The sequence below is a fragment of the Scyliorhinus canicula genome, chromosome 4, assembly GCF_902713615.1.
Source record: "Scyliorhinus canicula chromosome 4, sScyCan1.1, whole genome shotgun sequence".
Classification (NCBI taxonomy): Eukaryota; Metazoa; Chordata; class Chondrichthyes; order Carcharhiniformes; family Scyliorhinidae; genus Scyliorhinus; species Scyliorhinus canicula.
In genome coordinates, this window is record NC_052149.1 from 118049526 (window position 1) to 118065861 (window position 16336).

The window sequence follows — 16336 nt, forward strand, 5'->3', positions numbered from 1 at the left end:
ACTCTTACCTATGTCTTTGGTACAAATGTGTACCACGACTTGTGACTGTTCCCCCTCCTCCTTAAGGATTCTGAAAACACGGTCAGAGACGTCACGGACCCTGGCACTGAAGTGGCAACATACCATCTGTGAGTCTCTTTCATTGCCACAGAACCGTCTATCTGTCCTTGAGCATCCGGAATAAGGTAGGTGAACTTGGAGCGTGGATTGGTACTTGGGACTACAATGTTGTGGCCATTACGGAGACATGGTCAGAACAGGGACAGGAATGGTTGTTGGAAGTTCCGGGGTATAGATGTTTCAGTAAGAGTAGGGAAGGTGGTAAAAGAGGTGGAGGAGTAGCATTATTAATCAAGGATAGAAAGGGGAAATTGAAAGAAAAAGTGGGGTAGACATCTTTAAAATCTCCACTAATTTAGCTCTAACTGGCAATTTCAAAATGGGGGGTGGAAGAAGTAAGGAAAAGTGAGTTCAGTGCCAAAGAGATTAATTGGTAGTAATTAACAACTCACATGACATGAATAGGGTAATGAAATTGGAATGGACAAGGTTCAACTTTTATGGCAGGTTTTGTTCATATCTACTGTGCAAGAACAGCAATTTCATGCCACATGTTTCATTGGTGAGGCACATAGCGAGATGCTGTATCACAAAACTAACACCAAAGCTGCACAACCTCTGGATCTTTGTGTTTAACTACATATTTGTCCCTTACACAGTTTTTTTCTACTACTTTGTGTAAATCATGATGAGAGCCATGAGCTCTTAGTTTGACAGATTTACATTTTAAAGATTATTCCACTAAAGATTGTGGCTCAATCCAAATGAAAACATTTCAAATGGGTTGAGCGTTAATTACAGTTAAGTCACATTCAATATCTCACTCAAATCACATGACCTTTGGCCTATTCATTTTGTTTTTAAAATTGCATTCTTATAAGCTCTCTCTCTACCACATGTTATACCTTACTCTTAGATGGAGCTGCCTGTTAGCTATATTGGCCAAAGGTAGGACAAGCTTTGTATTTGAAATGTTACATACTGTTCTCTGCTCCCTTCCCAATTATTTTCTTCCCACAACAATCGCGCTGAGAGCAGTCATCAACAGCAAGGGCATAACCACAGTCTGTCAACCTCACGGTTAAGATACTGCTCTATCAATGGGTTGCAACACTGGGCCACCTTTCATGATGCTCATTCTGATATCAGCACAGAGGGCTGAGAAGTTGCAAAACAAAATAATCCTAAATCCCCACTAACATTTTAGAACACCATCTGGACTGCTCATAAGGAATGGGAGGCTTAATTTAAAATGAGGTAGTGCACTTGTATATTTTTAATCCAGACTGAAATCATAGCTGCTGTATTACAGAAAGCCACACAAACATCTGGGAATCAAAACTGGTTCATTACCTACTCCATGATTTAAAAGCAAAATCCCAATTTTCTCTGGAACAAGCCATCCATTGGCTGAGACAATGGGTGCAATCGAACAGCCGCGCTGCACCCAAGAAGCAGCAGGCTCCATCCAGGGATCTACCCGACTCACAATGCCTCACGGGATCTGGTGACATTGCAGTGAATCCCGCCTATTATGGGCGGGATCAGGTTTTAGCAAATCTGCATATTAAAGCGAGACAGCTAGTCTCACTTTAACGTGCAGATTCCAGAGTTACCTGAGGTGTGGGCAAATGTCCTTCGCCTTGGAGACCTTACGCGACTGCAGTTTAGTGCTGGTCTCCACATACGGAACGGCACTGATGGTTGTCTCCCAGCGGATAGGAGGTGCCCAGGTGCATGCCCTTTGGGTAGGTTGATATCCTGGCACTGTTGGTGCCACATGGGCACCCTGTCACTGCCAGCCTAGCAGTGCCACTTGGGTGGCAGCCTGGCATTGCCAGGGTATCCAGGTCACAGTACCAATGTGGCATTGCAAGGTTGGCACTGCCAAGCTGGCATTTTTTTTTCAAAGGTGCGATCGGGCCAGGGGTGCACGGCATTGGTGCTTCGTGAGGAGGGGGGTTGCTGTGGGAGCCTCGGAGATCAGGGCGGCATTTAAAAATTCCAGTGAGTGGAGCTCTTCAGGGCACAAAACCGGGCTATGTTTGGTCATGGCTGCGCATTCCCTATTGAGGCCCCTTATCAAACGCAAGTCGCGTTTTATAGCCTCGAGTTTCTCAGCGCTATGAGCACCAGGAAACACGCGGAAAATGTGCTCGCTATGGGACTTTGTTTCCATTGAAATAAATCACGCCCACTATGTTGATAGTCTGTACCCCAACATCGGTACAATTTATCACATAATCTCAAGTCACTGTGCTGTAATTTAGAAATCTTTTGAGGGTGCTACATAAATGTAAGTTACATTTACTTGCTGATCGCCTAGAGATGTGTGACAGCTGGTGGTGGGGGCTTTATGTCCCCTTACTCCTCTCCTGGTGGCAACTTACATTGAAATCCGTCCTTCTGTGCGAGTTGCAAAGTTTAAAAAAAAAATTTATTGGCATTTTCACCTTTTAACAGTGTAACAATTTGTAAGGCATATGGTATTTATAAAGTAGCATCTCAAGCGTGTCTGATATGGAGAAGGCACCGCTAGAAGGGATCAAGGCAAAGTGGGAGGAAGAGTTGGGAGAGGATATGGAGGAGGGGTTCTGGTGTGAGATGCTCTGGAGGGTGAACGTCTCCACCTCGTGTGTGAGGTTGGGGCTGAGACAGCTGAAGGTGGTGTATAGAGCGCACCTTACAAGGGCGAGGATGAGCCTCCTCTTTGAGGGGGTAGAAGATGTGTGTGAACGTTGCGGGGCAGGTCCCACAAACCACGTTCATATGTTTTGGTCCTGTCCAAAGCTGGAGGATGACTGGAAGGATGAAAGACCAGCCGGGTTTGGAAACATGCGCGGAGGCAGATGCTGTAGCCTTTGCCTCGTTGATTGCCCGAAGGCGGATCCTGTTAAGAGTGGAGATCAACCTCTCCAACCTGTGCCCTGGCGTGGAGGGGGGACCTGTTGGAATTCTTAACACTTGAAAAGGTCAAATTTGAACTGAGGGGAAGGATGGCGTTATTCATTATGCACTTTCGAGGGGGGGGGGGGACTGGATGTGTTAATGGTGGTTATGTGTGATTCCTGATTCCTTTTTGTCATTTGTTTATGTTAACATGCGGGCCAATGTTTGGGGTTTGGTGGGAGGATGGGTCGTTGTTATTGATATGCGGAATGACATTACATTCGTTACTGATTATTGTTTATTACTGGATGTAAATTTGAGAGAAAATGTGCAAAAGGCGAATAAAAAATATTTTTTCAAAAGGTGTGTCTGATATTTACAAGCCAATTCGTGTCTTATGTACACTAGTTTTTACAAGCGGATCCCCCTCTTTGAGACCTGTTCTGTTTTTCCCCCCTTTTTTCCCCCCGCTAGGTTGTTTAGTGTTGGAGAGGAGGCCTGCCTGGCCCATCCCCTTCTCCCCTCGCCCCCTATGCCATCTTTGGGATCCCTTCCATCCCCTCCCCCCTCTGCCCCTGTCTCTTTTGCATGACCTCCCTTGTCTTTCTCTCTCTCTTCCCATCCCACACCTCCCTTCCTAGTCACTGTCTGCCTCGAACAGGTCTTGGAATAGGCTTATGAATGACCCCCACGCTTGTGGAAGCTGTCGTCCGACCCTCGGATGGTGTACTTGATCTTCTCCAGGTGGAGAAATTCCGCCAGGTCTGCCAGCCAGTCCTCAGCCTTGGGTGGTACTACCGATCACCAGCTGAGCAGGATTCTCTGGCGTGTGATAAGGGATGCAAAAGCCAGAGCACCGGCCCTCTCCCCTCGTCCGAAACGCCAAAAGACTGCCACTCTCGGGGCACGGTTCCATCCCCACAACCTTGGACATCGCCTTGAAGAAGGCTGTCCAGAACCCAACAGTCTGGGGCAGGCCCAGAACATGCGGGTGTGGTTGGCCAGGCCTCCCTCGCACCGTTCACATTAGTCCTCCACCTCCGGGAAGAATCTGCTCATTTGGGTTCTAGTCAGGTGGGTTCTGTGCACCACCTTAAACTGCATAAGGCTTAGCCAAGCACAGGAGGAAGTACAGTTGTCCCTGCTCAGTGCATCGTTCCAGAGTCCCCAACCCACTTCGTCCTCCCATTTCCATCTAGTTTTGTCCAGTGGTAGACTCTTCCAGCCTCACCCATTCTGTGGTTAGCTCCTGTATCCATCCCCACACACTCTCGACTGTGATCGCCCAGTGATAACACTGCAGGTTCAGTAAGGCTAGACTGCCTATGTTTTTTCTCCTTTACAGCGTTGACTCAGGGATCCTCTGGTTCTTAACCCCTCCCCCACACAAACATCATAATCATTTTGTCTACTTTGTGGAAATAGGCCTTGGGAATGAAGATCGGTACGGATTTCAACAGGAAGAGTAACCTCGGCAGAACATTCATTTTGATCGTTTGCACCCTCCCTGCCAGGGTAAGCGGGAGTGCATCCCATCTCTGTTGATTCTTTTTTACTTCCTCTGGCAGGTCAAGTTCCACTTGTGGATCTGTGTCCAGTAATGGACTACGTTGGTTCCCAGGTAGTGGAATTTGTTTTGGGCTGGTTTGAATGGTCGTCCCCCAAGCTCTGGGGTTCACCGGGAATGCCTCTCTCTTATCCAGGTTGAGTTTGTAGCCCAAGGAGGCTCCGAACTCGCTCAGAAGTTGCATGATTGTTTTCAGGCCGTTCTGTGGGTCCGAGACGTAGAGGAGCAGGTCATCCGCACAGAACGACAGTCTGTGCTCTCGGCCTCCTCTTTGTATACCCTTCAAGCTTTTCGCGACTTGCAGGGCGATCGCCAGTGCTTTAATTGCCAGGGAAAACCAGAGCGGGGACCGTGGGAATCCCTGCCTTGTGCCTCTGTGTAGCTGGAAGTAATCGTTGCTGGTGGTGTTTGTCTGAACGCTCGCCTTTGGGGCACACCAGAATGGCAGGGAGTGGGATAGCTTGATGTTGGTTTCGGACAAAGCTCGGCACAACATCAAGGGCCGAAGGGGCTGTTCTGTGCTGTACTTTACTATGTTCTATGTTCTTTAAACCTTAGAATTACTCACAAACCTGCAGATATCTTTCTGGCCTCTCACGATCCAATACCTTTTCAACTCTGACTTTAGTCAATAGTATTTCCTCTGTGCTGTTTCTTGGAAACTTCTCTTCATTTCTCCAGTTTCCAGATTTTTTGTGTCTGTTTTCTTAACCATTACTCCATTACTTTTCTTCTCACTAAACTGAGAGATGTTCCCTCTTTAAACTTCTATAATTAACTGCTTCTAGCAGAGCTATGAAAGCTGCTTTCTCTCTCACTCCCGATCTTCAACTGCAATCAAATCAGCTAAACTTAAAAATGTCTCTCCCTTACAAAGCTCTAGTTAAGAAGCAACCACTGCTTGTTTATTTACTCTTCACGCCGTAGCCCTCTCAAAGCACAATTGAATCACAGTTGGAAGTAAAACCAAACCCCACACAAACACCTTTGTCCAGCATGAAGTTAACTATAGGTTTTACCCTTCCAGGCACATGAAATTAAACTCACTGAAAACGATACCTTACTTCTCATGTTTACCAACACTTTTTTTTTTTCTTTTTTTTAATAAATTTAGATTACCCAATTATTTTTTCCAATTAAGGGGCAATTTAGCATGGCCAATCCACCTACTCTGCACATCTTTTGGGTTGTGGGGGCGAAACCCACGCAGACACGGGGAGAATGTGCAAACTCCACACGGACAGTGACCCAGAGCCGGGATCGAACCTGGGACCTCAGCGCCATGAGGCAGCAGTGCTAACCACTAGGCCACCGTGCTGCCCTATGTTTACCAACACAAATATCAACTCCTTAAAACTATCTTTGTTTTCCTAACAGAAACGCTTCTGAAATCCAAAGGATATTGCTGCATAAAGTATATGGAACAACAAATACTGGCAATGTTTCAGGGACCTGGACATTCAGTAATGTTTTCCCACAACTGATCTCCAATATACATCACAATCCTTGGATGAGGGGAGTCTTGGTTCCAATTTCACTTCCTCACAATTATCAGAGTACGGGCACTTGCCATTTAACTATTCAATGTCTGCTTTTACTGCCACATGAAACCAGTGTTGTCTGATTAATAGTCTATACAGGAAACATACACAGAAACATTTTCTTTGAAGCTAAATGACCAATAATTCTGCAAATATATGCCGTGATGCAGTCACATGACAGATCTCACACTTAAACTCATACCAAAATGGCTGGTCAAATAATTGGTTGGGTGCCTGAGCACTGGATTTAGGAATGATGCAAGAAACTGCACAAGCATTGATCCAGTCCAATAAAATGGCTGTTCGCTAAAAAACAAAAGAAATTAAGCAGAATGTTCCTCTCCCAACAGTGACAAGCAGAATCTAGGCTAAGGCTCATTCAATTGATAATACCTTTCACAACACTGCCTCTCTATACACATACACACTTTAAGATGCACACATATATCCACACACATACATAACTGGATAGAAACATACACATTTGCTAATTTTAATACACACAGCACATACAAAGCACACCAAAATATAAATAATATTGGCAAAGCTAACTTGGAACACCTCGTTCTGAAGGAAAGTACACTGAGTTAACTTTCCAAAATTCAAGTACATTTGTGGCTCCATCTTGAATATCTTACTCGTCCCTTTCCAGCCAATCACACTACAAACTCTGCAGTACCTCTCCTGGTTGTCTCCATACTAATTTGGTGAACACCTGCACATCAAGCTGCACAAAAATAATTTCAAATCCTATCAAAAAGCAGGGAAATCGTGTGAAAAGGGAAAACTGCCAAATTTTTCTTGCAAATTAACAGGTAAAGAATGAACACATTAGAATGAGCAGTTGAGAAATATGCAATTCTGAGATGTTATTTAGTTACCAACTTACAAGACAGACATGCTCCTTCCTATTTTTTTGCTCAGAGTAACTTCACCCCTTTCTGTCTGTAGTTAACAGTCAGTAATCGTCATTGTTGTGCACACTTGAAGCTTAGGTAAAAAAGCAATTACATTTTTCTTAAGGTTCAAAAAGAATACATTTATAAACAGTGATTTAAGCAAACCCAGCAACACTAAATTATACCAATTAAATTCCTAGAACATGGTTTTTCGAAAACCCAAGCTTGGCTTCAGCCTATGATTAGATATATCATTTTTCTTCCAATTCCTTTTAACCTGACCTGAACTATGGACTTGACCCGAGTTCAAACTTTTCTCAACTGGGAAAAACAAATTATCATGCTGCATTTCCCAATGGTGTCAATATGAAAAGTCTCAGAGGTGGCTTTACTGATTTCCCTTAACCAATCGAGCATACAGAACTCACCACACCCACAGTATGTTGGACATTGCATTTGGTCCAGTCTAAAGATAATAGAATCCCTGAAGAGCTTGTGAGAAACCTTTAGCCAGGGTGCACACTCGAAAAGTTAATGAGTCAGAATTCATTCATGAATATTGCAATTAAAGCTCATAACCTACATTTCACTTTGACAACTGTCCTTTTAATATGCTTTCCCCTCCAGGCATATACTTACTTCTACAAATACACAGCTGTTTCCCAGTTTTGCAGAATCTTAACTCCAACTGCAATAATTTTGGCACAAATCCAACCACTATGCTCTCTGTATAATGTTAGCACTTATGCAGTGGATGACACCAGATCCGAGAAAAGTCCCAAACAAGAACTCACTGCCTAAATTACTCTGTCTTGTTCTTTCCTGAGCTGCAGCAGTGATCGAAGGTCACTTTTCAAAATGCGTCCAGTAATAATAATCTTTATTGTCACAAGTAGGCTTATATTAACACTACAATGAAGTTATTGTGAAAATCCCCAGTCGCCACATTCCAGCGCTTGTTCGGGTGCACAGAGGGAGAATTCAGCATGTCCAAATTACCTAACTCTTTTCTATTGTGCCATCCCAGTCAGATACACAGTCCTAAATCATCACCAACAGTTTTAGAAATACAGTCACTTGCGTAAGAGTGGATTAATTAACAAAAGCCAGCATGGATTTATCAGTTTAAGTTTTAGATGAGATGAGAGAGGATGAAAGTGATGCGATTAATATAGTGCACATGGACTTCCAAAAGGGGTTTGATTAAGTGTTACATAATAGGTTAGCCAACAAAGTTGAAATAAAAGTTGGAATAAAAAGGATAGTGGCAGCATGTTCTGAAGTTGGCTGAGTGAAGAAATAGACTAGTGGCGAATGGTTGTTTTTCAGACTGGAAAAAATTAGCTGGTGGGGTTCCCCAGGGGTCTTAGAAAAACACAGTACAATGATACATAGTCATTGTGGTTTCAAGGTGGAGAAATTGTGTTTGACAAATTTATTGCAGAATTTTTTGAGGCTTCAACTGGGAGGGTAGATCAAGAAGAGCCAGTAGATTTAGACTGCTTGGATTTCCAAAAGGCATTCAATAAGGCCACACAACAGGTCAATGGCAAGGTAAAGATATATGGATCTGCTATGATTATATTGATTATCAGAAAGAACCTAATGATAAATGGGCCATTTTTAAATTGGCAGGCTGTTAACTAGTAGAATGCCTCAAGGATCATTGCTGGAACCTTAGCTATTACAAGCTATTACTCATTTAGACAAAGAGACCGAAAGCAATATATCCACATTTGCAGTCAACATAAATTTAGGTGGGAATCCAAGCTGTGAGGAAGACACAAAGAGGATGCAAAGAGATAAAGACTGGTTAAATAAGTGGACAACAAGGTGACAGATGGACTTCCAGTGATGGCCACGGTGTGAGTGGACACACAGTTAGTGGCTGCCACTTGTGGTGGACATTTTGGACCTTTTTTCCTCGGCTAACAGTGGAGCTGAGTAATTGTAAAAGGTGCAGGAGGGGTAGAAGAACAGAGTATCCCATTGGTGTATGGATTTATGGACCAGAAGTAGTCGAAAAAGACAATTGTTGAAAGCTGGTGTGAAGCCTACAACACAGGGTAAGATGGAGGAGGATCAGGGTCCAAGCTTGCTGGCCCAGTGGTCGACGGGTCAGCCAGTGAGCTTCCTCCACGAGAAGTTTGCCAAGCAGAGGAAGGAGAACTTGGAGGACCTGGCCAGGGTGGTGGATCCGATAAAGGCAGGGATCAACCGCATTGAGATGAGGTTAGAGGTCCACAGCAAGGCGATCCAGAAGGTGGAGGAGACGGTGGAGGAGCACGAGGAGCAGCTCACCGCGATGGCTGCAGCGATGGGGTTGATGAGAGATCAACACAGCAGGCTGCAGGACTAGGTGGTGGACCTGGAGAATAGATCACGCAGGCAGAACGTTAGGATCATGGACCTGCCGGAGGGCAGTGAGGGAACAGACGCCACTGCATACGTGGCGCGGATGTTCAAGAAGCTGCCGGGTGAAGGAACATTTGCTCGGCCCTTGGAGGTGGACCAAGCGCACAGGGTGCTTATGAGGAAGCCGCAAATAAACAGCCACAGAGGGAGATGGTGGTGTGACTGCACTGGTTCCTGGACAAGGAACGGATTTTGAGGTGGTCCAGGAAGACGAGGTGCTGTACTTGGGAAGGCAGCGAGCTACTTGTTTATCAGGACCTGGGTGCAGAGCTGGCCAAAAGGAGGACAAGCTTGAACAAGGTTAAGATGGCCCTCTTTAATAACAGGGTGAAGTTAGGCATGTTATACCCAGCGCGTTTGTGAGTAACGTATGAAGGCTGGGAACTCTACTTTGGGTTGCCAGAAGAGGCGATGGAATTTGAGACAGTGGACTGGCAGGAGAATGAGGACTTTGAACTCTGGAGGGGATGTTCCTTTCTCATATTTTGGGTTTCTTCTGGTTTGAATCAATCACTTTTGCACTGTACTTGGAGCCATTGCTCTGTTTTGGGTTTGTTTCGTTCTTGCTGGGGGCTGGTGGGTTGCTCTTTTCTTTGAGTTTGGTGGTGATTGTAAAGTTTGCACTGGGAGGATGGTTGAGCCGGGTTTGGGGGGGGGGGGGATTTCAGTGGGGGGTTGGATGCTAGGTGCCATGGGTGGGGCCTACTAGGCTAGCTGGGCGGGCTAGCTCACGGAAGCACAGTGGATGGTGAGCAGGTGGTAAGTGTGTTGATTGGGATTGTTATTTTGTTTATGGGGGTTGGGGGGGGGGGGGGGGGGGGGGGTGGAAATCTGCTGACAAGGCAGGGGCTGCTGAAGGGTGACATGACGCGGCCAGTCAAAAGGGGCCGTGTGTTCGCACATCTGAAAAGTTTAACGGCGGATGTGGCAATGATACAGGCGACACACCCGTAGGCTCAGGAAGAGGTAGGTTAGGGCAGGTATTCCATTTGGGGCAAGATTCCAAAACAAAGGGAGTTGCGATTCTTATTAACAGGCGGGCGGCATTCGAAATGGGAAGTATAGTGGCAGACTCAGGCGGGTGCATCATGGTGAACGGGAAGTTGGAGGGGATAACGGTGGTGCTGGTGAACATTTATGCACCAAACTGGGATAACGTAGAGTTCATGAGGCGGCTATTGGGGAAGGTCCAATTTCAGAAGACCACGCAGGCCTCAGCGCAGCACAAAGACCAAACCACATCCCTTTTTTCACATCACTCGCTGCTGTATTCTAGTAAATAAGTATTTAAATGTCCCAAATAAAAATTGAAAATGCTGGAAAAACTTGACAAGTCTGCAGCATCCGTGTAGAAAGAAGCAGAGTTAATGATTCCTGCCCATATGACTCTCTTATTCCGAGTTTTGAAGGAGCTTGAACATGGGCTTGAAACTTGAACTCTGCTTCTCTCAGATCCAGGCAGACCTGGAAGTTTTTGAGCATTTTCTGTTTTTTATTTCAGATTTCCAGCATCTGCAGTATTTTGCTTTATTTCAATGCCCCAAAGCCAAGTGTTAATTATTTCACATTTAAAAAAATGTGATTTTCAATATCTACAATGATGAAATATCCCATGCCTGGTATTTTTAAATCCAATTCTTTGAATAAATATCACAGAGAATCACAGATACAGAAGAGGCTTTTCAGCCCTTCAAGTCTGCACCGATGCATGAAAAACACCTGACCTGTCTACCTAATCCTATTTGCCAGCACTTGGCCCCTAGCCTAGAATGTTATGACGTGCCAAGTGCTCATCCAGTTTCTTTTTAATTTTTTTAAATATAAATTTAGAGTACCTAATTATTACTTTTTCCAAGGGTAAGGCAACCCGCCTGTACCACCCTACCAGTCGGCGCATTCCAGACCATCACCACCCTCTGGGTAAAAATGTTTTTCCTCAAATCCCTCTTAAACCTCCTGCCCCTCACCTTGCACTTGCACTAGGGTGATTACCCACTCTCAGTACCAATTGGTCCCTCAAGCCAGGTGACCCTCTTCTGCCATGCTGCCCTTAAAGGGACTGTCAGGACTCTTGTTTTACCGTCTTCTAATAAGAATAGTGTGTCCAGTTGATTGCAGGTGTCAAAAATACAACTTTATTGCTAATTATTCACTTTAATACACTTGCAAGAACTGAATCAAAGCTTAGAAATGAAATATCAAACAATACATAAATGGGTCAAATACATGACAAAGAAAAGCATTAAGCATAAAAGTATAAAGAAATCACTTTAAACACAAACAAGCGGATAGATGATTCAAGAATTCTGGAAGGCAGCAATTCGGGAACGTGACCTTGACTACGAGGTCTTACTTTTAAGGGAATCCTTATCTATAGTCTAATCCCTCATTTACTCGCATTGGTTTCTAATTCTCAGTTGAGACTCCTGGTTGATTCAAATGAATGTTTGTTTCTTAGAGGATGGATTTATTAATCAAACATTGATGTTCATCAAAGTTAGTTCAGCGGCTACGTGCAGTCTCATGAAAATAGGTTTCTCACATCACCGCTGGCCATAGACCTTGCTGTAACAAATTAGTTGATACATTCTTATTGCTAAATGCACTGAAGTACAATAGTCAATTCATTTTATGAAACATTCACTAACTGTTTACATTTCCACAGACAAGACACTAGAGTTCAATTGTCTAAAACAATGACTATATTCTCACAGTCAAGGCATTGTTAATAATTTCACTCTTTGGATTTCCGGTGGCGGCGATGACGTAGGAAGCCGCACATTTCGGAACTCCCGTTTCAAACGGACTTTTCGGCTCTTTTTAGAGCCCAAAACTGAATTTTTTTGACGTCTCACGGTGGCAGAAGGTGTGCTGATCGATTATCTCCGCATTTCATGACTCGAACTCGGAGTGGAAAGGGGGAAAAAATGGCAGCAGCTCCCCAGAAAAAAACAGGTGAAGGAATCCAAGGTGGCAGCCGGCAGAGCACCAGAGGAGTGGAAGCAGTGGGGCCCAGGAGCAGCAAGCTGCTCTCCTGAGCTCTCTGCAGGAAACGAACAAAAGGCTCTCGGAGATTCAGACGACCCAGGGTGCTGCCATCCAGGCGTTGCAGACGCAGGCCACTGAACGAGAGGAGGAGGCCGTGGTCCTCGTGAGTAAGGTGGAGGGGCACGAGGCACTCCACAAGAAGTGGCAGAACCGCTTCGAGGAGCTTGATCACCACATGAGGCGGAAAAATCTGAGGATCTTGGGCCTTGCGGAGGGGCTGGAGGGGTCGGATCTGACAACCTACGTGGCTACGATGCTGAACTCGCTAGTGGGGGCAGGATTTTCCATCTGCCCCTGGAGCTGGAGGGAGCCCACAGGGTACTGGCCAGGAGGCCTAAGGAGAATGAACCCCGGCGTGCGGTGCTGGGGAGGTTCCACCGGTTCAGTGATCGGGAGTGTGTGCTGCGCTGGGCCAAGAAGGTGAAGAGCAGCAACTGGGAGAATGGGGTAGTACGGATCTACCAGGATTGGAGTGCGGAGGTGGCTAAGCGCCGGTCCGGGTTTAATCGGACGAAAGAGGTGCTCTACAAGAAGAAGATAAAGTTCGGAATGTTGCAGCCTGCGCGCCTGTGGGTAACTTATTTAGACCGGCATTATTATTTTGATTCCCCGGAGGAGGCGTGGGCCTTCGTGCGGACGGAGAAACTGGACTCGAACTAGGGGTTGGGGGTTGCGGGGTCGGTTGTAATACTTTATTGCTGGTTTCTGCTGTTGCTGTGTTCTCTTTTTCTGTACGTTTGTAATTTTTATATGGTTATTTATTGGGGTGTTGTTCTGTTTTTTGTTGGGGGGGGCATTGTTTGAGTTTTGTATCTTGCGGGGAGGGTTGGGGGGGTTTGTTCTATTCTATATCGGGTTGGGGTATGGAGTGCGGCTGGTATTTGGGAGCTGCGTCAGAAGGGTGTGGTAGGGCAGTGCGAAAGCGCGGGCTTTCCTCTGGTTTCCCGCGTTGCGGGGCTGGGGGGTGGAGACGATGACGGGGGGGGCAGGGCCTTAACTGGTGGAGCTGGTGGGGGCCGGGGGGACGGGGTGAGGTGTTGTCGCTGTGGGGACTGGGTCGGGCGGGGGGTGCTGGCCTGGGGCGGGCAGTCGACGGGCTATGGCTAGTCGACGGGGGAGGGGGGCGGTACGCCCTCTGATCCGGTTGGTCACCTGGAATGCGAGAGGATTGAATGGGCCGGTGAAGCGGTCGAGGGTACTTGCTCATCTGAGGGGGCTAAAGGCAGATGTGGCAATGCTTCAGGAGACCCACCTGAAGGTGGCGGACCAGATCCGTCTAAGGAATGGGTGGGTGGGGCAGGTTTTCCACTCTGGGTTGGATGTGAAGAACCGGGGAGTGGCGATTCTGGTGGGGAAAAATGTGTCGTTTAAGGCATCTGATGTGGTGGCGGATAAGGGGGGTAGGTATGTTATGGTTAGGGGCAGGCTACAGGGAGAGAAGGTGGTACTTGCTTGTGTGTATGCCCCAAATTGGGACGATGCGGGCTTTATGAGGGGTTTGCTGGGACGGGTCCCGGATCTAGAGGCAGGAGGTCTGATTATGGGGGGGGACTTCAATACGGTGTTGGATCCTTCACTAGATCGGTCCAGCTCCAGGACGGGTAGGAGGCCGGCGGCGGCCAAGGTACTGAGAGGGTTTATGGACCAGATGGGAGGGGTGGATCCATGGAGGTTTGTGAGGCCGCGGGCACGGGAGTACTCTTTCTTCTCCCACGTACATAGGGTCTATTCTCGGATAGACTTCTTCGTGGTGAGTAGGGGACTGATTCAGAGGGTGGAGGAGGCCGAATATTCGGCCATTGCAATCTCCGACCACGCTCCGCATTGGATAGAGTTGGAGATGGGGGAGGTGCGGGACCAGCGCCCGTTATGGCGGTTGGATGTGGGGTTGCTGGCGGAGGAGGAGGTGCGTAGGAGGGTCCGGGCAAGTATTGAGGGGTACCTCGAGGTGAATGATACGGGGGAGGTTCAGGTGGGGATGGTCTGGGAAGCCCTGAAGGCAGTGATTCGCGGGGAGCTGATATCCATCCGGGCACACAGGGAGAGGAGCGAGAGGAGCGAGAGGGATAGATTGGTGGGAAAGATGCTGGAGGTAGACAGGAGAGGCACCAGAGGAGGGACTGTTGGGGGAGAGGCACAGCCTACAGGCTAAATTTGATTTGCTGACCACTAGAAAGGCGGAGGCACAGTGGAGGAAGGCACAAGGGGCAGTGTACGAACATGGTGAAAAGGCGAGTAGGATGCTGGCTCATCAGCTCCGCAAGCGGGATGCGGCTAAGGAAATTGCTGGAGTGAGAGACAAGAGTGGGAATGTGGTGCGGAAGGGGGTAGAGGTGAATGAGGTCTTCAAGGACTTTTACGGGGAACTGTACCGGTCGGAGCCAACGGTGGAGAGGAGGGGAATGGAGAGGTTCCTCGACGGGCTTTCTTTCCCGAAGGTTTAGGAGGAGCAGGTGGAGGGGTTGGGGGCAGCGATTGAGCTAGAGGAGCTAGTTAAGGGGATCGGGCCGATGCAGTCAGGGAAGGCGCCGTGGCCGGATGGGTTCCCGGTGGAATTTTATAAAAAGTTTGTGGACCTAGTGGGCCCCTTGCTGGTGCGGACACTTAATGAAGCGTGGGAAGGGGGGACTTTGCCCCCGACGATGTCGCGGACGCTGATTGTTAATCTTAAAGAGGGACAAGGACCCCCAGCAGTGTGGTTCATACAGGCCCATATCTCTCCTCAATGTAGATGCCACGGTGCTGGCAAAAATCCTGGCCACCAGGATAGAGGACTGTGTGCCAGGGGTTGTACACGAGGACCAGACAGGGTTTGTGAAGTGAAGGCAGCCGAACACGAATGTGCGGAGATTGTTGAATGTCATCATGATGCCGGCGATTGAGGGGGAGGCTGAGATAGTGGTGGCGCTGGATGCAGAGAAGGCCTTCGATAGAGTGGAGTGGGGAACTTATGGGAGGTGTTGGGGAGGTTTGGATTTGGTGAAGGGTTTATTAGATGGGTGAGGCTGCTATATGAGGCCCCGATGGCGTGTGTGGCCATAAATGGGAGGAGGTTGGAGTACTTCCGGCTTTACCGAGGGACCAGGCAGGGTTGCTCCCTGTCCCCCTTGTTGTTTGCATTGGCAATCGAGCCGTTGGCGATGGCGTTGAGGGATTCAGGGAGGTGGAGAGGTTTGGTGCGAGGTGGGGAGGAACATAGGGTGTCGTTGTATGCCGATGACCTGTTACTGTATGTGGCGGACCCGGTGGGAGGGATGCCGGGGGTGATGGAGCTGCTAGCTGAGTTTGGGACCTTTTCAGGCTATAAACTAAATTTAGGCAAGAGTGAGGTGTTTGTGGTGCACCCTGGAGACCAGGAGGAAGCAATTGGTAGGCTCCCGCTTTGGAGGGCAGGGGAGAGTTTTAGGTACCTGGTTTGTGAAGTGAAGGCAGCCGAACACGAATGTGCGGAGATTGTTGAATGTCATCATGATGCCGGCGATTGAGGGGGAGGCTGAGATAGTGGTGGCGCTGGATGCAGAGAAGGCCTTCGATAGAGTGGAGTGGGGAACTTATGGGAGGTGTTGGGGAGGTTTGGATTTGGTGAAGGGTTTATTAGATGGGTGAGGCTGCTATATGAGGCCCCGATGGCGTGTGTGGCCATAAATGGGAGGAGGTTGGAGTACTTCCGGCTTTACCGAGGGACCAGGCAGGGTTGCTCCCTGTCCCCCTTGTTGTTTGCATTGGCAATCGAGCCGTTGGCGATGGCGTTGAGGGATTCAGGGAGGTGGAGAGGTTTGGTGCGAGGTGGGGAGGAACATAGGGTGTCGTTGTATGCCGATGACCTGTTACTGTATGTGGCGGACCCGGTGGGAGGGATGCCGGGGGTGATGGAGCTGCTAGCTGAGTTTGGGACCTTTTCAGGCTATAAACTAAAT

At 47.6% G+C, this 16336-nt stretch overlaps 1 protein-coding gene across 14 annotated transcripts in view; it reads right to left on the reverse strand.

Moving 5' to 3' along the window:
- Positions 1-16336, reverse strand: part of rasal2 (RAS protein activator like 2) — a 551722-nt gene that overhangs the window by 430601 nt on the left and 104785 nt on the right. The window contains exon 1 of one of the 14 annotated variants that reach the window (XM_038795090.1): positions 1414-1539. The exons of 12 other annotated variants lie outside the window; for them this stretch is intronic. In XM_038795090.1, coding sequence (XP_038651018.1) covers positions 1414-1528 — 115 coding nt within the window. In that variant the 5' untranslated portion in view covers positions 1529-1539. Of the gene's footprint in view, positions 1-1042; positions 1062-1413; positions 1540-16336 lie in introns of those variants that run through there. One more of the 14 variants, XM_038795098.1, reaches the window with a different exon arrangement.